This window comes from Erythrolamprus reginae, chromosome 2 (genome assembly GCF_031021105.1).
Source record: "Erythrolamprus reginae isolate rEryReg1 chromosome 2, rEryReg1.hap1, whole genome shotgun sequence".
NCBI lineage: Eukaryota > Metazoa > Chordata > Lepidosauria > Squamata > Dipsadidae > Erythrolamprus > Erythrolamprus reginae.
The window spans coordinates 224,863,694-224,886,605 of record NC_091951.1 but is presented as its reverse complement, the minus strand read 5'-3'; the positions used below and the strand labels follow the sequence as shown (position 1 = coordinate 224,886,605).

The window sequence follows — 22,912 nt, the reverse complement described above, 5'->3', positions numbered from 1 at the left end:
CCAGATTTTCTGCTAAGTCTATTGCAGCTTCTACAACGGCAAGAAGACTCCTATGGCTTCGCCCTTGGCAAGCAGGAGTACGCCAGAAGTGGCAGTTATCTCTGGGACCCTTAAAGCGCGACCTTCTTTTCGGGGATCTTCTGGATCCACTCCTCACGGAAACCACGGACAAGAAGAAAGTATTGGGTCCAACCACCAAAAAGGCTACCAAAACGCAGTCCTTTCGTCGCCCAGGGCGTCAGCAAGATCAAGCGGCTTCCTATCAGAGATCTCCAGGTCAGTATTCCCCCCGCTTTCGTTCCCAAGGTAGGAACTCCAGGGGCAGAGGTTTTCGCTTCCAAAGGGGAGCGTCCTCTAACAGGGCTTCAAAAAAACCTAGATGGTAGTTTTCCCTCGATTCCCATAGGTGGTCGCCTAGCCCATTTCGCCTCTAATTGGCGTCTCACCTCCAAGGACCCCTGGGTCATTGACACTGTTCAAACAGGCCTTTTAGAATTTATTTCTCCCCCCCCGAAACGTTGTATTTCCTGCCCTTCTCCCAGGTCCTCCTCAGATTGTAACCGTATGGAGGAGGCCATTTCCCACTTATTGTCCATCAGAGCCATTCAACCGGTTCCCCCCGGTCAGAAGGGTCTAGGTTTTTATTCCATCCTATTTATGGTTCCAAAATCCTCCGGAGGTTGGAGAGCTATTTTGGATTTAAAGAAGCTGAACCTATTCATCAAATATAGGAAGTTTAAGATGCACTCCTTATCATCCATTTTGGCCGCCATCCACCCGGGAGATTTCATGGTCTCTTTAGACCTCACTGAGGCCTACCTCCACATTCCTATAGCCAAATGCCACAGAAAATTTTTACGTTTCTCCTTTCAGGGCAGGCATTTCCAGTATAGGGCGATGCCATTTGGCCTTTCCTCGGCCCCTCGGGTCTTTACAAAGCTCTTGGGGTCCCTGGCGGCCTATATCCGGGCGTCTCCCATTCACATTTTATGTTATCTTGATGATATTTTGATTCATGGGAACTCCCTAGAGAAAGTGAAAACAGACCTTTCTGTCACCATGTCAGTTCTTCAGGACCATGGATTTTCCATCAACTTTGACAAAAGTCATCTCCAACCTTCCACATCCATCTTACACCTGGGATCCATTATTAATTCAGAATCCTCCCAGGTCTTTCTCTCTCCTGAGAGAAAATTCAGTATAGGGGAGTTAATTTCTTGCATTTTATCTCAACCTTCAGTATCCATAGTAACCCTGTCTTCCCTTTTGGGGAAGATGGTGTCATGCATAGGCATCATTCCCTGGGCTCGCCTTCATGCTAGGGAACTACAGTGGCTCCTATTACCCTTTCAGAGATCGGGGCACAGCAACTCAAGTCGTCGCATTGTCATCCCACCAATTGTTCGCAGATCCTTCAAGTGGTGGAAGTCTCCGGCCATGGACAAAGGATCCCCGTTCAGGTGCCCGGATCAATTTGTCATCACCACAGATGCCAGTCTATCGGGATGGGGCGCCCACGCCCAGGGGATGATAGCCCAGGGCACGTGGTCCCCGGAGGAAGCTTCCAAGCCAATCAATTGGCTAGAGTTAAGAGCCGTTTCCCTGGCTCTGAAGCATTTCTCTCCTCGCATTCCCAACCGGCACGTTCTCATTCTCACCGACAACATTGCCACAAAAAGCCATATCTGCAGACAGGGGGGCACGAGATCCAAGGCCCTCATGAGGGAGGCCCTCAAGTTAGGCCTTTGGGCGGAAAAACATCTTCGGTCGCTCCTAGCCGACCACATCTCGGGGAGCCTCAACGTCCAGGCGGATTGGCTATCTCGAGCAACGATAGACCCAGGAGAGTGGAACCTCCATCAAGACCTGTTCCATCAAATCAGCCTCAGATTCGGCCTACCAGTTCTGGATCTCTTCGCGACCAATGCGAACGCCCAACTCCCTCGTTTTTTTTTTCCAGATTTCCATCCCCGGGAGCGGAAGCAATCAATGCCCTCCGGAGCCCATGGCCTCCAGGCCTACTTTACGCATTCCCTCCAATTCCAATTCTCCCGGACGTGATTCACAAGGTCCTCACCGAGAGGGCCCGAGTAATCTTAATCGCCCCTCATTGGCCCCGCCGGCCCTGGTTCGCGGATCTCCAACAGTTGTCCGTCCAGGACCCTTGGCGACTCCCCGTTTCGGGGGATATGCTGCGGCAGGGGGCCTCATTCCATCCAGACCCGGAGTGGTTCCACCTCACCGCCTGGCTGTTATCAGGAGAGACTTAGAACTGCGTGGCCACGACCCCGATACAGTGGAGGTCATTTTAAAGGCCAGAAGGGGTTCGACCAATCGAATCTACGACCACACGTGGTCCAAGTTTCACCAGTGGTGTCTACAGGAAGGCCTCTCTCCCCTGTGCATTCCCATACACAGAATCTTTTCCTTCCTTATGCAAGGTTTCCATCAGGGACTTTCCACCAGCACCCTCCGGCGTCATCTGGCGGCCATTTCCTCTGTCCTAGCGGGGCCCCGCAGACAGCCTCTCCGCTCCTTTCCAGAAGTTCAGGAATTCCTCAAGGGCATAGCCAACCTCAGACCTTCCAAGGTCCACAGGTATCCATCCTGGGATTTGCCACGGGTTCTCCATTCCCTCACGCAGGCACCATACGAACCCCTAAAATCGGCGTCCCTCAGGTACCTATCCTTTAAAGTAGCATTCCTGGTGGCTATTACCTCTGCCCGACGCATTTCGGAGCTGGCTGCCCTCTCAATCAGGCAGGACCTTTGTCAATTTCATCAGGACAAGGTAGTCTTGCGACTGGACCCCACCTTCTTACCCAAGGTCAGTTCCATGTTCCACAGAACTCAGGATATTGTCCTACCTTCCTTCTGCCTCCAACGAGACCATCCCTTGGCAATTAGATGGCACACCCTGGATCTCATTAGAGCGCTGAGAATCTATATCCAACGCACAGGACCCTTTCGGAGGTCAGAAGCACTTTTTATAGCCTATCACCCCAGAGTCATGGGTGCCAAAGTGTCTTCAACAGTAATAGGCCGTTGGATCAGAGGGACTATATCTAAGGCCTACGAGTCGGCCTCCCTCTCAGTTCCAAGGAACATCACAGCGCATTCCACCAGGAGCGCAGCCACCTCGGCCGCTTGGGCGACTCAAGCCCCGTTGGAGGAGGTCTGCAAAGCAGCCACTTGGGCCTCGCCAAATTCCTTCATCAGGCACTACAAGATTGACTCTTACGCTTCAGCGGACGCTGCCTTCGGCAGAAGGGTACTCCAATCCGTTATCTCACACGATAGCAATCTAATCCCACCCTAGGGACCATCTATTGGGTATGTCCCATGTGACTGCTGGACCCGCTCCTTCAGTACGGAGAATAGGCGTTGATTGCTTACCTGAACGCCTCTTCTCGTACGGTGAGCGGGTACAGCAGTCACTTCCCGCCCTTGTATGTGTCTTCTTTACCTTCCTATAACCTTTCTTCCTCTAACAATGAGAGTTGAACACTACAGAGCTTCACAGCTGAGCCTAGTCTATGGATTCGCGAATTCTGGGGAAGGGGCGGATCCGGCAAGCTTTTTTAACACTAGGCTCAGTTCCACCGGATTGGACATGAGCAACCCATGTGACTGCTGTACCCGCTCACCGTACGAGAAGAGGCGTTCAGGTAAGCAATCAACGCCTATTCCCTACCGGTTCAGAAGCACCTATTTTGCACCCATGCACCCCATCGTTGCTCATACTTTTTCACCCTCTGCACATGCGCAGAGGGTTAAAAATCAAATGACAACATCCAGGCGGGTGGACAGAGCCGCTATCGGTTCTCCAAACCACTGGCATGGAAATCACTACCGGTACATCCAAGCTGGGGCATACTGGTAGGATTTTACCACTGGCATGGAAACCACTACTTTAGAGACTTCCATTGGAGAATGCATTGAAAACTGCCAGTGGATATATAAAGAATGAAAGTATAACCCTACATATCCAATTAAGCACAGCAAATAGTTAAGAGGATTAGGATGCCATTGATCTCCCATGCAAGGCAAAGAATGTCATATATCTGCCCAACCCAATAACATCTAAACGTCTATGCTGTAAAATCTTTGAATTCATCCCTCATAACATTCATACTATTTATGAATACGTCTGCATATCAGGCAACCCAATTCTACTGTGGAAATCTCACAAATCCAGCTACAGTATATCATGGAAGAACACCATGGAAATTAGTGTATTAAGTGGTATAATGAATACACAAATATAATCATGACTACAGTAAAGTGAATATGAGTTGTGAGGACTGAGGGGGCAATGTTGATTTTCATGGGGAAAAAATAGCATGAATTCATATACTCTAGATTTAACATATTACCTTATCCAGGCAGAGCAGGAATGCTTGTGTGTTCAAAGCCAGAGCCATATTCCAGGCTTTGTTTATTGCTTTGCTTGAACAAGCCAACAGCTTGGTGTTCTGCATTGTGAGCAGTGTCAATATACCTGCACAGACAAAACTGGAACCCCTGTCAGCTTGCTTCATGCAGAATTCAGACAGCAATCCAGCAAGTCTTTCATCACATGTTCTTTTTCAATTCTGTAGGTTCCTGTTCTTTTATTATTATAATTATTATTATTGCTTCATTCCTTCCATTCAAGTTAGCTCTTTTGTGCTTGCGCCTTTGAATGTCATGGCAACATTTTGCCTTGAAACCCATGAAGTACACACCATGTTATAAATTTACATTTAATGGTACACTTTCTGGCAAGTGCCCAGTACTTTCAGATACATATTAAGTGCTTATAATTCAAACACCCTGGCATTTTGTTATGTCCATAGTTACAGAAAAATAGGATAGGATGAACAGAATAGAATAGAATAGAATTTTATTGTCCAGGTACACACAAGGGATTTGTCTTGGTGCATATGCTCTCAGTGCACATAAAAGAAAAGATACATTCACCAAGAATCATAAGGTACAACACTTAATGATAGTCCAGGTACAAATAAGCATACTAGGAACCAGTCACTATAAATTGTAAGAATACAAGCAACATAGTTATACAGTAGTCATATAATCATTTGTGGGAGCAGATGGGTGATGGAAACAATGAAAAGATTAATCATAGTGCAGACTTAAATAGTTTTACAGTGTTGAGGGAATGTTTTGTTTAGCAGAGTGATGGAATTCGGGGGGAAACTGTTCTTGTATCTAGTTGTTTATAGTGCTATATAGCATCATTTTGAGGGTACGAGTTAAAACAATTTATGTCCAGGATGTGGAGAGGTCTGTAAATATTTTCACAACCCTCTTTTTAATTTGTGCAGTATACAGATTCTCAATGGAAGGCAGGTTGTTAGCAATTGTTTGGGTTTTCCCCCCCTAATTATCCTCTGAAGTCTGTGTCTGTTTTGTTGGGTTGCAGAATCAATCACGCAGTTATAGAGGTGCAGATGACAGACTCAATGATTCCTCTGTAGAACTGTATCAGCAGCTCCTTGGGCAGTTTGAGCTTTCTGAGTTGGTGTAGAAAGAACATTCTTTGTTGTGTTTTTTAATGTCCATTTTAAATGTCGATTTTAAATATTTTACAGTTTAGGATTAGATTAAGAAAAGAAGCCAATTTTGTAAGTTTTCTTAAGATGGCTTTGTACAATATTGATTAGGTGGCGTTTAAAATGAAATAAACCCATCCTGTTTTGCCTTGAACTGTTTCAGTTATCTAAAAAATGGGAGGGAAGAGGAAGACACATGACTGCAATATCTAATTATCTATCTATGCATTTCAGTTTTGGGGAATGGTTTGTGAAACGGAGGCTCTTGATTATGGAGAAAAGAATGACAAGTCCTGTTTAAATGTCTGTCAATACAAATCCTATTTGAGATTAGTCTCCATGTGGTATTTAAGATAATGTAACTATTAATTATCTACCTAAAATTTTAACATATGTATATTACTAGTTTAGGGTGAGCAAAGTTTTGTGACCAAGGGCCTCATGTATAAGAATGAGTGGCAATATAACACACATTTAGATAGTACTGTACTGTTTTTTTTTCTTTTAAATTATGATCTGAGTTTTTTTTAGCTTCCAATATGATTTTCCTAAAAAGAGGAGGAAACTGGGCCACCAGTTTTCAGTTGTCCTCAGAAGGGACTCAAAAGGCTGCAGAAAGGGACCACTCTGTAGATGATATTCATCCTTCATAATTTATATTTGATATTAGTGTTGAATTTGATTCTTTTGATGTACCCCAAATACCAGTTAATATTTATTTATTAAACTTCTCATGTATTTTTCCATAATGAAAAAGTGTGCTAAGAATTTGAAGTGACATCACATTTTCTTAAAACTTGTATGGCTGTTCTGAAATCCAGGGGTCTCTTTTCTTTCAGTTTCAGTGATTGGTGAATCTTGCAATTTTCCTGGCATTCAATAATATTTCATCCAATCTTCTAACAGTTTTAAAAATGTCAGATCACAGTTTGATTCAGTAGTGTATTATCATCTTTGGGGTGAAGGGGGCATCCTAATGAAATGTGTGATTGCCTTGTTCAGAGATTTCTGCTCAAATTAACATTTTATATCAGCTATAGGACATCCCAGGCCAAGGAAACATTAATTAATTAATTCAATCATTCATTCATTCATTCAGTCAAGGATGTATGAGAAAACAAGTATCAGTATAAACATAACATAACAACATATAAGTATAAGCATAAGAAATGAATTCAAATAAATGGGGACAGTAGGACAGGGACAATAGGCACGCTGGTGCGCTTATGCATGCCCCCTTTACGGACCTCTTAGGAACGGGGTAAGGTCATGGTAGACAGTATAAGGTTGAAGCTGTGAGGGTTAGAGGGTGTAACAACTGAGTCAGATAAAGTATTACAGGCATTGATCACTCTGTTGCTGAAGTCTTACTTTCTGCAATTGAGTTTGGAGCATTTTACTATGAGTTTATATCTTTCGTTTGCCCATGTATTATTGCGGTTGAAGCTGAACTAATCATTGACAGGTAAAACGTTGTAGCAGACAATTTTGTGTACTAAGCTTAGGTCAGACTGTAGTTGATGTAGTTTTGGTTGCCCAGGCCCAAAATTTCAAGCCTAGTGCATAAGGTATTCTATTATGAGAAGAATGGAGTACTATTCTCATGAAATACCTATGGACTCATTCAATTGTATTAATGTCCGATATACAGTGTGGCTTCCAGGCAGATGAGAATTGATCTGGCAAAGGTTGTATATGTGCTGGTACAATGTTACTCGAGAAGAAGCTTCGCAAAATTTGGGAATGTGATCAGTACAAAAAGTAAGAACCCTGATTTTGTGTGTGTGTGTGACTTCAGGAAACGAAGTGATTGCTGTGGACTGGAAGGGGCTAAAAGATGTGGACCAGATCAATATGGACAGCACCAGCTCACTCCATGGAAGCAGCATCCACAGACCATCTACTGAGGTGAGCATTCATTTCATGTCATAGATAAGAGAGTATTCAAGGATCATCAGCAAAGAGAATTCCCCATCCAAAACTACAGAAACAACAGGATAAAGATGTGGGATCTTTCAAATAATCAAAAGGGGTGGGGGTGTTTTAATGTAGACAATGATAAGATTTTTTTAATTTTCATTTTGACTTGATATACATTGGCAGGAAACAAATAATTGTTTGGAATTTGTATCCAATAAGATAACTATTAGCTATCAAATAAGATAACTATTAGCTATCTTATTGGATAACTATTAGTTATCCAATAAGATAACTATTAGCTATCAAAAACATTTGGCAGTACAGTAGTCCCTCGCTATACCATGCTTCACCTACTGCGGCTTCACTTCATCGCGGGTTTCTGAGGAAGTCGATTGGCAGATTTAAACAGCCCGCCGAACTCAATCGGTAGGTTTTTCAAAAAATATATATATATCTAAAATTGTAAATACTGTATTTAAATACTGTATCTAAAATAAATACTGTGTGGGAAGGGTTTATAAACACTTAAAACAATGAAAACTTACCAAACAATTACAATATAAATACTTAAATAAGTACTATCAGTCAATAAATTCCCCATCGCGGATTTCACCTATCGCGGCCAGGTCTGGAACGTAACACCAGCGATAGGTGAGGGACTACTGTATTCCATGAAGTGCCTAGGATAAATCCTTATGTGTGAATTTTTTTTAATGAGTACTGGAGAGATAAAATCACTCATGTTCCCTATACGGTATCCTCTTGTATTCTTGTGATCATGTCGATAATTTTCTCCTTTTGCTCTAGAATCTTGATTCAGTTCAGGCCATTTAATGATTTGGTAGTAAATCTTGTGCATCACGTATGGCCAGCCCTGGTCCCCTAGAGGCCTCTGATAATTCCTCCCCCATCCCCCAGCACTCAGCTAAGAACCAGACTGGATTGAATATTATGATGATGGAGTAGAAGATGTGAATGCAGTGTCGTCCCTTTTAATCACATAATAGTCAGCCTACTACCAAGCAGCAGAAAACAGCACACTACAATAGAACCTCTGGTCACGAATGCTTCCGACCACGACCAAATCGGGTTCTGACCAAAATATTCCCCTCCCCTCCTTTTTTTGCAGCCCATTTACCCCTGCGCCATTTTCTATTTTTTGTAAATGCCAAATTTCCAAAATTAGGTTCGGGCGGACAAAGTGAAGGCTAACAGAGTGGAGACGGAGAGCAAGGAGAAGCGAGGAATGGAAGTCCTAGCGAAGGCTGATGCCTTCGTCAAAAGGGTGATTTTGGAGGCGACTTGGGGTGGCGTAGGAAGCTTTTGGAGAGGTGATTTTATGAGCGTTTTGGGGCGACGTAGGAAGGTTTTGGAGGGGTGATTTTATGAGCGTTTTGGGGCGGCGTAGGAAGGTTTTGGAGGGGTGATTTTTGGAGCAATTTGGGGTGGCATAGGAAGCTTTTGGAGAGGTGATTTTGGGAGTGATTTAGGGTGGCGTAGAAAGGTTTTAGAGAGGTGATTTTGGGAGCGATTTGGGGTGGCGAAGGAAGCTTTTGGAGGGGGTGATTTTGGCAGCAAGATGGGGCAAAGGAAGCGCTAGGCTAGGGGGGATTTTGGCAGCGGGATGGGGCGGCTTCGGGGAGCAGAGGAAATGGAGAGCTAGAAGGGAAAGTGGCAGGGAAATGGGTCAGCTCAGGTGTTCCCTGCCTCGGAACTGCAGGTGCAAGCAAAGGGAGGCGTGGAATCCTGGCGGGGGTGGCAAGCAAAGGGGAAATCCTAGTGGTGGCAGTCACAAGGCAGGGGAATCCCTGTAGCAGTAAGACAGCGCAGGCGCAGCAAGAGAGCCCACGCACCCGGGCTCGGGTTCGTAAGGTGAAAATGGTTCTTAAGAAGAGGCAAACAAATCTTAAACACCGGGTTCGTATCTCGAAAAATTCATATGAAGAGGCGTTCGTATATGTATATGCTGTATATGCTTTTATTTTTGCTATAATCATGGAGCTCTCCTCACAATACTTGGATGATTTATACAGAGAAAAACTGTTTCTAAGTACAATCAATTGCAGAGGGAAAACATGACTAGATCTAAGGGTGCCTGAAAAAGTTCAAACTTATACTGAGATTAGAGTTAAGGAAAAACGGGTTGGCTCTTTGTGTATATGTTTTCATTATCCATCAGCATAGAGTAGATGGCTTCAGATGGATTATCTTTCTTGCATAACTTTGATTTTTTGATAATTGTGTGTGGCCTACTTATCTAATAGGGTGTATGAAATGAAATTTAATGAGCTTTTTGGAATAGATAAATGCTATTCAAGCATGACATTTTACTTTTATGAAACTCCTGCAAATACATGGGAGAAATTTGATGTATGTTTCAGCTTAGACTGCAAATCCTGAAATTTCTTTTCAGGAGATTTTGACTACTCAATGTAATATCCATTTGAATGGGAGTAGAGTTGGCTCAGGTGGTTCCATTTTTCTCCATTTGTAAAATTTCTACTGGCCTTTCATGGACCACTGTTAAAAAATAATTATTGGACTATGCAGAGCTTTGGCTTCATTCAGACTCAGTGGCTTAATAATTAAGCTAGACTAGTCTTGTCTGTTTTGACCACTACCTTCACTCAATGCCAGACAGCAATTTTCTAAAGTATGTTACCAAAACCTCTTTTAATTTGAGATGTGCTGGGCAGAAGTTCTTAAAGAGTAAAGTGTGACTTCAGTCATTTCTCTTTAAGAACATGTATTGTAATAAAAATATTTAATATTTTATCTTAGAATTGAATAGGCAAGCATTTCTAAACAACTATGGAAAACTATACTTGAAAGCAGGTTTAATAATTCCCCTGTTTTCACATGTATACAGTATATGAATCCAACTCTAGGTGAGGCTACACTGCTTGAGATAAGATGCCTATGGTGTTGGAAAAGGTTTTCTAAATATTCAGGAAAGTACTGTACAGTATTCCTATATAGGTTGCTTCAGATCCATCCAGGCAGCAAAGTGGACCTCCTATGATGAGTTAATGACATTGTTGGGTACTTTCCATCATACTATCGGTAGTAAATTTAGTTTCCTCATGTTGCAGAAGTTACTCTTAACACAATGGCAGAAGGTGCTTACCCTTCAGTGCCATCAGCTGATTGTTGGAGGACTCATAGGTATTTCTGAAGAATGGGAGGCCATGTCAAGCTAACGACCCTAAAATGTTTTCCTGCCAATATGCCATCTCAGAAACAATTTATGAGACAGCATCTAGGAAACTGAAAGGAAGAATTGAAGAGCTGAGTCAAGAGGAAGAAAAATCCAATTAGATATATATTGTGTATATATAGATAAAATAGAGCAAATTTTGAGAGGAAAGCTTTTCTATAAGTAAAGGGCCACATCAAAAAATGGATGAGTAATGAAAATAATAAAAGGAAGGTAGCTTTCAGAGTAGTTCACCTTGGCAGAAGGAAGGGAAGATGAGAAAATAAGCTAGGATGGAAGAAGATAAGAAGGGGAAAACTAAAGATATTTTGCTATAGGCACTTTTCTCCCTTCTGTTCAGTTGTGTCCAATTCTTGGGCACTTCCTGGACAAGTGCCAGCAATTTTCTTAGCATAGTTCTTTGCCATTACCTCCTTCCTATGGCTGAGAGAAAGCGACTGGCCCAAGGTCACCCAGCTAGATTTGTGTTTAAGCTTTAGGCAGTTTTATAAATCTATACCTACTTAATCATCTACTGCTGCTATAAATAAGTTTTCAACGCATTGTTTAAATGAACATCTGACAGTATCATTAATGTTCAGTGCCATGTAGCTTCGATCCTGGAATAATTATATTTTCTCACCACATATCAGTTTGCTTTTCCTTCTCCCTAATCTCTATTTACTGTGCAACACACATCCAGCTGTAACTACCATCAAGAACAGTCTCTCCCAAAACATGCATCCTGGTCTCTGAAATCTTTAGTAGAGGAAGCGATAAAGTCAACTGCTATATGAATATGGTATGGGGAGAGTTTGGGTGTATTACTAATGTTTTATCTTAATTCTTATGTAGCAAACACGGACAGATTTCTCCTGGGATGGCATTAATGTGAGTACATCCAGCACTCTAGCTGAGTCAGTCTGTCTATGTGAGAGTTTTGCTTCTGGTGGGTCTTGAGATGACCATTAGTGACCTATCTTGCTTCTAGTAAATTCAGGGTCACACCTTAGATTGAGCATTTTTTCTGCTTCTAGTTCAATTGATACTTTGTCCAGAAAAAACAAATAATTGATTGGAATGGCAGCTCAACACACTGAAGGTATGTGTATTTCAAGGTCAAATTCCAATTAGCTAAACCATTTGTCCATGACCTCCCTCAGCAGCAGAAAATCTGATCTGTGAGTGGGTGGGTATTCAAAATCTGCTCTTAAAGTAGATGGATATTTGAATGACTATTTTGCTAGCTATTTTGAATATGCCTGCCTGGACTCAAGGACATAGGTTAATTTAAATTTATATTGCAAGCATTTTTATAAGATATTATCACTATCCTTTGCAAGAACAATCCAAAAACATCTATTTTAATGACTCCTTATTTTCATTCTCTTTTTTATCCTAGCATTTTAAAATAATATATATTTTATCCAAATTATTCAGACTCTCATAGCTTTGTAAGCCATGTGTATAAATGGATACATAAATTCAAACACATACTATTCTGTAAAAGGGGACATAAAAATCACCGTTCATTAAAGAATGCAAATGCTATTAAAGAAGTTAGGTCCTGTAGTCTTCATCACCAAAAAACTAAATATCTAGAAAAGAAAACTTGTCTTATATAGTTTTAAACTGTAAACCTAATTCTGTGTTAGACACAATATGATGTATTTGGACAACCAAACACGACAAAAAAAGGACTACATAAATTGCTTTGCCAATACACCCAAGACAAATTATCTAAAAGAAAAAAACCCTCACACAATAGAGAAAAAAGCAAATATGTTCATTCTGTAGATCTGTGAAGTACACAGTTGCCATTCTGTACATTCTTCAGGGAGTAACACTTCTAATAAGTACCTCATATGTTCTGCTAAGGAGAGATTGTCATCCATTTAATTTTTTCACTGACATATAAAGTGCTTAGATGAAACAATAATGAGCTACTTAAAGGCATACAATAATGCTCAGATCATGGCTAAATGTAAATATCTATTCTATAATGTTCTGAGTACAATTTTTATTAGATGACCAATGACTTTTGTAGCCCATTTTCTGGAGACAAGTATTAAATCATAGGACATGTTAGAGTAATTACAATATATGTGCATAATACTGCCATTTTTATTTTAAAGGAAAGTACCCCGACATTGTTCTTCAATTACCTTCTTTCTGATGCCTGGCTTTTCTGTGCCCCACACAATACCATTTGCAATAAATGGCAAATTCAGGAAAAATGGCTAATCTAGTGTATGTATGAGAAGGGGGCTTTCAGTAAGAAGAGAGGGAAGTTCAGGAGTATGGATTCTTACAGATTGCATGGATAATATAAAAGGGAAATTAACTGACACACCTGTGGTTTGGGAGGATTTGTACCCAATTTCAATTCCTATATTTTTTTCAATTTCTTATTTTTATTTTGTGATTGTACACCATGTTCATGTTCCTCAACAATAATGTTGAGTGGTTCCTTTGTGTAGCATTCAAAGATGAGAAATAGAGACAGGGGGGAAAAATGCTAAGACATGAGTTTTCTATTACTTGCTGTAGAGCAGAAGAAATAGTGACTTCTGTGCAAAGTTCCCTGAATCCAGTCTTTCCTTTATCATTCTGGTTTCTATACTAAATCAAAATAAGAAAGCAGCTGGGTTAATCTTCACCTTTGAAAAACACTTTCTGACCTTATCTACTCAGTATTTATCTGACTCCAGATAACAGTAATCCACTCTTACTCTTCTTTATTCACTCAGACCACCAATTTACAGCATTATATTACAGCATTATCGCTGTGATATAAGCCTGTCTAAATTTATAATCCACTGACACGGTGATGGTGTATTGTGTTATTAGTTGTTATGTTAGAAATGCTCTGAAGCAGTTGAGAGCTTTACATACACAGTAGGTTTTACCTTGAATTTTATTTATTTTCTGTTTTTTAACCTTCTCATATAATATATCATAAATTGCTGGCAAAACGCATTCCAGCCAGACACCAAATGTAACTTTAGCTCATTAGAGCTGATGTAAAAGTAATACATGTCTTAGAAACTTTCTGCAGTTATTGTTGTTTTTTCTTCTTTGCTCCTTCTATTTTAGATTTCTATTTCTTGTTTTCTTAGAAATTCAAATCAGAATACATCCTGCTCCTTTTCTCTATCTCATGTTTTGTTTCTTGGTATGACCTGTTTTCAGCTATCCATGGAAGATACAACCTCAATTCTTCCCAAACTGAAACGAAACTCAAATGCCTATGGGATTGGAGCTCTTGCTAAGTCATCCTTATCTGGTGAGGATCTCAAACCTGTGAATCTGAAATCGTACTTCTTACTAACCTGGGTTTTATCCACTTTTTGCCCTAGCTTTATGAAATAACAGGAGTAAAAAAAACCAACTTTTGGTAATTTTATTACCTACCCAAATTGCAGGATTAAGTGCTATATATTCATCAGTTCCCTCGTTGCTCCTATGTCTCGGAATTGGTTCGTTACTCTCTCACATTTCTGTGTTGGAGCAGGTAGGTGTGTTTGAGTGCATTACAAGAATTTGCTATTGTCTGTCGAGGGTAAAAATAAAACTGGAAAAGACCCATTACTTTTTCATATATTACAGAACAAAGTCTTTTTTGCTATTGAAAAAAAAATCCTCCCCCATCACAATAAGGGTGTGTATTCTTGACATTTAATTGCTAATTAATGTCTTAGACTTTATGCTTTAATAACACACATATATATATGTATTCCCAGCAGCCTTCCTAAGTTTAATACCTCTCAGTACTGAATCACAACTCTCTGGTTAACTGAGGGTTGGGGAGCCATGGACCACAGTTCTAAAGAACATAGGATTGAGGAATGCATTCCTAAAGTTATATGCTGATCTCCCCTGATAGAGATTCGCATTTTGGGGATTCTTTGTTCTAGAGCACTCTTCCTATGGCAGAAGCCAAGGGACTGGGATGGTCAGGAACCTAAGCTGGTTCTCCAGACTTCACTTTGGTTACCCACTCAGTAAGGGTGACAAAGATAGACTATAATCTGCAGCTGCCTATAAGATGACCCATTTCAAATTTTGGGGGATATGGAGTATCTGGGCTACATGGCACTGGATATCAAGTTATTTCATAGTGACTTTTAAAGCTCTGGATTTAACCCCTAAAGCAGCGGTTAAGGGTTAAATTATTTAGAGGATGTCACCCTCACCTGTACCAACCTGTTCACCTTTAAAGACCAGTAATTTCTCCTGCCTTCTTTGAGGTGACAGGCTGACCAATACAAAACAACAGGGGTTTTCTACAGCACTCTACATTTCTGGAATGGTTGGCATCTAGAAGCTATCAAGCCTCACCAACTTTAGAAATCCAGAATATATATTTATTCTTTTCTGCTTTTCGTGGGGATAGTTCTGGGATTAGATGCAGTTGTATTTTGATTTTAATAATGATGGTTTTAGTATTGTTATGATGCTGTGATTTTTGTCCTTTATCTGTGTTTTGCTATTTTATTATTTATGCATTTATTCCATGTGATTACATTATGTAATTATGTAGCCTGGGGAAGGATTTTGTCCTTAAAAGCATTTTAAATAACAGAATTTTCCATTCAATTTGCTCATAGTAGAGAAAAAGGAAAGGATTGTACCCAAAGTTCACAGAATTAAAGAAGTTCTATAAATCTGTTTAAAGTTTTTGAAAATCTTATTTATAACTAGGAAAGGAAGCAAGTGCTAGAATTAACTAACATTAATCTTTCATGGTTAAAAACATTCTGAAAATAGACAGCCCTGTTTTTATTAACAATCAATACATTACAATTAACATATTTAACTTTTGATGAATGAACATTAAATTGTATAATTTCATGTTCTTGCCTACTGTAATTTGCAATTTTTATAAACTTTTTGATTTATAAATAAAAATATATATATTTCCTGTCCCATAAAGAGCAACAGTTAGGGAACAGAAAGCTAAAATCAACGTTGTCTTTTGAAAGAGTGTTAATTTCTTTATGTAATACATAGATCAGTTTTGTTGTATGTCTCATTAAATTCTCTATCCCATTAAGCAATATCAATGATCCATTTTTCCAGGTGCTTTAGGATCAGTCTAGATACATATAAGATCATCTCTTTCTCCTTCCTGCTGTGCTGGAACCAAAGACCACCCCCAGATCCGCTCTTGTGCACATCAGGAGAAAAACTACCCTAAGCGCCAATGAAAGTTTCTTTCTGTGGGCATAGAGCAAGTCTATAAAATACCTGAGGGTTTGGTGAGGATAGAAGATAATTTCTAAGACAACCATGAGGGCTAATTCTTCATCGGTGAAGTCCTGATTTTGTTCCCCATAACATTTTCTTTTTGGGAAAGCATATTGATTATGCGCATTTATTATCATAGTTTGTTGGATGTTTAAAATTCATTACACACGTTGTTATATTGTGGCCCCAATTAGCCTCTTGCTGTCGCACCCAGATTCTCCTCTGCAGTGACGAATGATTATATTGTACAGATAAAAAGAGGGTAAAGCAATTCAGTTTTGGAGTTCCATGGCGCATATTTTTTTTTTACCTTTATGGGAAGTCTCCTGTAACAGTAGAGCAATTATGTTGGGACAGGAAGAGAGAATAAAGTAGATATGCCCTAGGTTGCTATGACAGATTGCCCTGGTGCTGTATAATAGCCCCTCTTTGTTTTACTAATGTCTGGCGCCTTAGGGATGTCCCGCACCATGAAGGATCACGTCACCAAGCCCACTGCCATGGGGCAGGGTCGTGTTGCGCACATGATTGAGTGGCAGGGATGGGGCAAAGGCAGCAGCCAGCAACATACTCATGAGACAGTACGCAAGGATGCGGATGCTTACTCTGACCTGAGTGATGGAGAAAAAGAGGCTCGATTCCTTGCAGGTATGCTACCACCTTTCTGTATGCGAATGGTTCTAGGTAGAAAAGAAGGAAGAAAAGGAGGAGGAGGGAGGTTGGGGGGATACAGACTAGTTTTTCTCGATTTGTGGAATCACAATGACTGTTCCTCTATTATTATGATTACTTGTACTATTAGTCAGATTTGACATTGTTGTCTACCTTTTGTCCACCTGCATTAGGCAGATGTTGCCATTTCATTAGAATCAAAATTTTAAATCTTATTTATTTGGAATATAGCTTTTCTTTGGAATTACATAGATGGACTGAGGATATTCAGATGTTTGGACATAACAATTTCTGATCTGTTCCTCTTACATTTTAAAAAGTTTGAAAATAATCCAAGAGTTATCTTAGAGGAGATATGCTTACTCTGGAATGGATCTGGACCCATTCAAATCTCTCAGGATAGATAATATCTTTTCACTAATTTCCCCCCCGGGCTCAAGTAAAACAAATAAAGATTTCCATTGAAAATATCTCTATGTTGAATTATCCCTTTTCCCTCCCTACATACTGTTATGCCGATAGATCATATTTCTGGCTCTGACATCATGTATAATTATACTATACAAGTCTGTATTCCTATTCCATATTTTTAGCAACTTCCAAACATTCTTGAATGCTTTGAGGGTGTGATTTCTTCCTATGCCCTTGACTATGTGCCTATTTGTATGAGACAGCCATTCTGATACAAGATTGTTCATTCAAAATATTAAATTTCAGGTTGAAATTTTGAGACAGAATATTGATCAGGATATTGGACAGTGAGACAGTGAAAAGAAAGACAGTGAAGTGACAGATGTCTGTGATTATTGGCAAGTGGGAGAAAGGAATGAGTTTGTATCATTGACATTTACTCTTTTCTGTCTTTTGTATTCTAGGAGTGATGCAACAGTTTGCTATCTCAGAAGCCACACTGATGGCCTGGTCTTCCATGGATGGGGAAGATGTAAGTGTCAACTCCAGTCAGGAAAACCAAGCTGGCAACTACAACGAAAACTATCAAGAGATGATGGAGAATCAAGGTGAATATTTATTTTCCTCTTATTTTCCAGGAGATGGACATAAAGCTATAGGGAGACAGGTAATCTTTTTCTCACAAGACAATTAGAGAAGGCTAAAGCTATACTAATTGGGAGAATCATGCCAGTCCTAGTTATCTGTTATGAACTTTCTATTTATTTGTGCAGTACATTGGCTAAGCACTAAGCAGGAAAATCCTAGTTGTAAATATTTTATCAGCACTGAACACATTAAATAATATTTAAAAAGCTGTTGTCAGCCTTAAAACCCCTAATATTGGCCAGTTATTGTAACCAGTTAATATTATCTAGATCACCGAACACTTTAAGGCACAGCTTGTATTCTGTATTATATTATTTATTCTACTTTCATTATTTGTCCCACAATACCACCTGGTAGGTCTCTTTGTGCCTCAAGCTTTATAGAATTTAGGTCAAATTTGTGTCTAGACTCTAGACCATGTTGCTTCAGAATACAAATAGGGGCTGATGCAACTCAATGAATGTCCTCCAGACCGGCTTAAAATCCCTCTCGGTAGCAAGCTGAGAAATTAGTAAATCTTACCTTCCCCCTGACATACTAATTGTCAACAGGAAAATGATACTTATTTGAAGAAGATCATTTGGAATAGTGAACTGTTCTACTGGAAGTAAGGTAGAGCTATTCCAGGGGTGTCAAACCTGCAGTATCACGTTTTCATCACATGACGTATCGCAATTTTCCCCCCTTCGCTAAAACGGGGTTGGGGGTGGCTAGCATGTGATGCAATCAAAGCATAGACACCTAACATGAATATATATTCTCAGTCCATATTCGCTTGATCTGTACATTAGATTAATCAAAATACTCAGATATATATCATAAATGCATCTTCACAGCTGTGAGATTTTGAGAGTCTAACAGCTGTGTAAGGAGCCATTTTAAGGGATGTTCGTTTTAAGGGATGTAAATTGTATCCTCTCACAAACTCCTCCGGGAACTGTTGAGCAAGCTTTCCTTCCTGCCACAAAATCTTGTTGCTTATACCTTTCCTGTATCTTCTTCATTTCTGCCTTTCACCTCTCTCTCATTTTTATTCTTCTTTTTCAACTTCCTGTGCAGAACACCTGGCCCAGGTGCAGTATGACACCTGGCCTCACTCGTACGTCTCACAAGGCATGTACTGCCTGGGTTCATCTGATGCTTGGGAAGCCAGTGATCAGTCCCTCATTGCGTCCCCAGCTGCTGGGTCTTACCTCGGCCAGAACTTTGAGGAATGCCAGCCTAACCTGCAGGAAAGTGTTTTAATCCAGAACAACCTTATCCAGCAGCACCAATTGTTGCAAATGCAACAACAGCAGCAACAGCTACAACAGCAGCAGCAGCAACACCAGCAACACCAGCAATTGCAACAGGCTGCGTTCCAAAATACTGGCCTTGTAGATGTATGGCCAGCTCAGACAACTCCTAGTGGTGATGATAGTGTTGGTAGTGAGGGGAATGCTGAGTCCCACAGCACTCTGGTGGGAGTTCACGCGGAAGAGGAAGGGAACCCGGTGCTGGAGAAAGCCCCCCTGTTGAATAAGAAACCTTCTCCAGAAGAGGACGATGTTGTATGCCGGGATCTGGAGTCTCTCTCACCCAGAGAGGAGGCCGAGCCTGCTGCCCTTAGCCGCAAGGTTTCTGATGTTACATCATCTGGAGTTCAGTCCTTTGATGAGGAAGAAGGTGAAACCAATAACTGATGCTGGCTGTCGAAACCTTTTGACAATATGCATGGGAAACACGGGTGGGGGAAAGTGTCAGGGAAGCCCCTCTCCAGCTCCTCAGTCCCTCCTATCTCAGTCCCCCAGGCTCCCCAGTTCCCCATAGCACACTTGTTAGTTCTTAGATTTATGGAAAGGTAAGCCAAGGACCAAAGTGCTGGGCATTGCTAATTCCTTCCCTTCCCCTCCTGCACACGTTAGGCTGAACCTTTTAAGACTTACTGCCCAGAGAGCTCAGGGAATGCAAGATAGTGGCCTCATGTGGACATCGCAAACAGTGGGAACAAGTTAGGCTTGTTATCCAGAGTGGTTTCGTGAGGCTGATTCGATTTAACACAGCCTCTCAGAAAACGCTGCTCTGATCTGGCTCTTGGAACCTGGTGGGTCAATGATAAGGGAGAGAGGGATGCTTCTTAGTTAACTTTGCAACAACAACAACAAAAAGTCAGGCCTCATCAAGAATGCTACTTATGGAAGTGAGGTGCTATTTGAAGAGAAGCTTTCACTAGAGGACCATAACGTGGAGGGCATGGATCCAGACTGTGGGACTTTAGGGGTAGTGACTATTCCGTGATAAAACTGAGGTACTCTGAGTCCAATTCAAACCTCATTCTTCAGCACGTGTGCATGCATTTGCTGCTGAAAGCCTCTTTATGCACCCACCCTCTGTTAACTTTGCCTATACGGGGGCTGGAGAGGGTTTTCCCCCCTCTATTTATTATTGGGCACTTGCATGTAGGGAAGAGGGAGCGGGGGTCATCTGTCAATCATATGATTTATGCAGACACGGACTTCAGTCTTTCCATTGTATGCAGGGAAGACAAGACAAACAAAAGCAAACAAATACCACCACTAAGTACCACTCCGTACTTAGTTTTCATCTATTTTTCTCCCAAATGTTTCTGTTGCAACAGTTATTGGCCATCAGAGGGAATGGCCTGTTGCCATCTAGTGTAAGGTAATACTCTTTTTTCTAGACTTGCAAGTTCCTCTGAAAATATTGCAAAATTGAGACTGGGCCAAGAGTAATTCTCTGCTGTTCCCATCCATTTTCCTGCTAGGATTTTTGTTCTAATAACAAAGTGTTTATAATAATGCCTAGCTCAGTCAAAAATAAGAAAAAAGTAAGCAGCACATTTTTCTCATGTTTTATTTGAAGAAGAGTTTTTTGGGGGGTGAGTGATTGCTAAGTTTTGTGGCCCATAGAATTTGATCTCAAGTTATCCCTTTCTCAATTGTGGTTTGTCTTGGCAGATAAATGGAAATTAACATTAAAAAACTAGTTTTTAATACTTTGTTATTTTAGCATTTAGACACAAACAATGGAGGAAAATAATAATATAAAAAATGGTCAAAATCAATTAAAAAAAGTTTATGGTCATCATTAAAAGAGCAAAAATAAGGATACTGCCATAGAAGGTGACCCTACGTTTTCTTGTGAGAAAACGCCCACAGGCAATAGCATTTTCTCTGCTCTTTTCTTCTTCCATTCCTACACCATTCTATTTACCTGAAATTTCAACGTGGCTTGCAACTAGCTTGTATTTTCTGGGTCTGCTGGCTGGAAAATTGAAGAGTAAATTGCACAGCAGCGCTTTGTTTACTCAGATCTTACCCTTTTGTGTTGAGAAGGGGGGGGGACTTTGGGTTCAGAAGCTTTGCATTCAGATGTCATCAGCAAGAGGGAGCTGAAGTGCCCCCCACCCTTTTTCATGAAGTATTTGAGGAGAACTCCGTGTATTTCAACAACCGAGAAACTCTGTCTTCCCCATTAACTGCACCTTCTTTGAGAACATTTTCATCATACAGACATGGTCAGGCAAAAAATAATCCAAGCAAAACGCATGAAAGAAAAGCCTTTTGTCACCATCCTTTTCCTTGTCTCTGTTTCCTGACTCTTCCTGGCTCCTTGGGCTGGGGAGGCTGCTCAACCTCCGAGCCTATGGGAAGCGCACCTCTCTTTTAAAATATGTTTACATGCTACAGTGCCAACCTCGGAAGGCTGAGAGGGTTGGATACAGAACTTCCGCTGAATATGAGGGACAACACCTCATGTCCTTGCATTTATTTATTTTTTTCTTAAATTGCTGCATTCAGTCAGTTGTGGGGGGATTCTCCCAGCAACGATGCAGAACCATGAAGAGGGCAGAGGGTGCATCTCTGCAAATGAAGAATGAATGAAACTCCTGTTACTCCAACATCATCGAGCCTTCAGGATAACCAGAAAGCTTTGAGATGTTTCCAAGTATTGTGATGGGGGAGGGCGGAGATTCAGGCAGCCTGATTTCTCCTTTCCTCCAAACCATTATGCTCCATGTGCCTATCCAGGACCAGGACTAAACCTGGATGTTTACGGTAATTTGTTTCTGTGTAAATGTATCCTGCTTTCATCTCGGCGCTCACTGAACTTGATAATAAGCGGCTCATCTTGTTTTAGATACCTTATTTTACTGTCTGTGTTTTTTAAAGGAAAATGTAAGCAACGTGCATTTGATAATGCCACATATCACAAATGTTTGAGAGATGTATATTTTTTTGCAGTCTGAGAGATGCCAGAGGGTCATATTGCATGAAAATCAGTAAAAAAACAAAACAAGAGAAAGCTAATTTTGTGTTTGTAGAACTGGGGGATGTGACTGAACAATGTGTACGGTGGAATAGGGAATCACAACTGTATTGTAGCTTGCTATAACTTTGGAAAGTTCTACCAAACAAAGATAACCATATTTTCTTTTAAATTGTACAGTTCTTGGTGAGGGTTTATAAATAAATAGAATTACGGTATTCGGGATATGAAACTCCATTTACCTTCCTCTCCCTCCATCCCCTGCAAAGGGATCTTCCCTTAAAATATCTTTCCTATTACTCCCTATGTTTAAATGTACTGATGGCTCTGATTTTAGCCAGGTACATCAGCAGAGAAAAAAGTTACTCAGTTACATTTGGCCCCAGATGAGTGGGGAAAAAACCCGTCAGCTTCAGTTATCTGTTGTTGTGTAGCATTCCAAGTCCTAAAAGATTACAGCTTTCATTTTATTGGACAAAATGATCAAAATTGCTGTATTGCTCTATTCATATAATAAAACAGATCTGTGTGACACCTTCAAAAGTAACAACAGATGTTGAGATCTCAGTTGCTAAATAGAGTCAGGTCAGGTTCACTGACCTGAATGGAAACAGCTCAAAGTGATTCCCGATATAAATGCATTAGTATCAGCTAACTGAAGAACAAATACTATTATCAAAAGATGGGATTTCCTGTGCCACAGCAGCTCTGCATCTCTGGATATATGGTGGTTAGAAAGCCTCAATCAGGAAAGTTGGGGATAATTTTTTTAAAATTATTTTTTGTAGAAGAAAACAGGCAGATAGCACAACATACTGCACACCCTTTTTAACCATGTGATAGGTGGGTTTATTTCTGGGCTTGGAGTCTGACTGAGAAAACAACAAAAACCAGGAAACTTAGTTGGGGGGGGGAAGGGCAGTTGAGGGAGGGTTACAGCCTCATGCTTCAGTCTGCTTTCCCAATTCTCCAATTCTATTGCCTTATTGTT

The 22,912-nt window shown here is 40.7% G+C and overlaps 1 protein-coding gene across 1 annotated transcript in view; it reads left to right on the top strand.

The window, feature by feature from the left end:
* The window catches only part of FAM131B (family with sequence similarity 131 member B), a 62,869-nt gene extending 40,730 nt beyond the window's left edge, over positions 1-22,139 (top strand). The window contains exons 2-7 of the mRNA XM_070736169.1: positions 7,354-7,463; positions 11,527-11,562; positions 13,864-13,957; positions 16,378-16,569; positions 17,469-17,612; positions 18,712-22,139. Coding sequence (XP_070592270.1) covers positions 7,354-7,463; positions 11,527-11,562; positions 13,864-13,957; positions 16,378-16,569; positions 17,469-17,612; positions 18,712-19,334 — 1,199 coding nt within the window. The 3' untranslated portion in view covers positions 19,335-22,139. The remainder of the gene's footprint in view (positions 1-7,353; positions 7,464-11,526; positions 11,563-13,863; positions 13,958-16,377; positions 16,570-17,468; positions 17,613-18,711) is intronic.
* Positions 22,140-22,912: the final 773 nt, after the last annotated feature.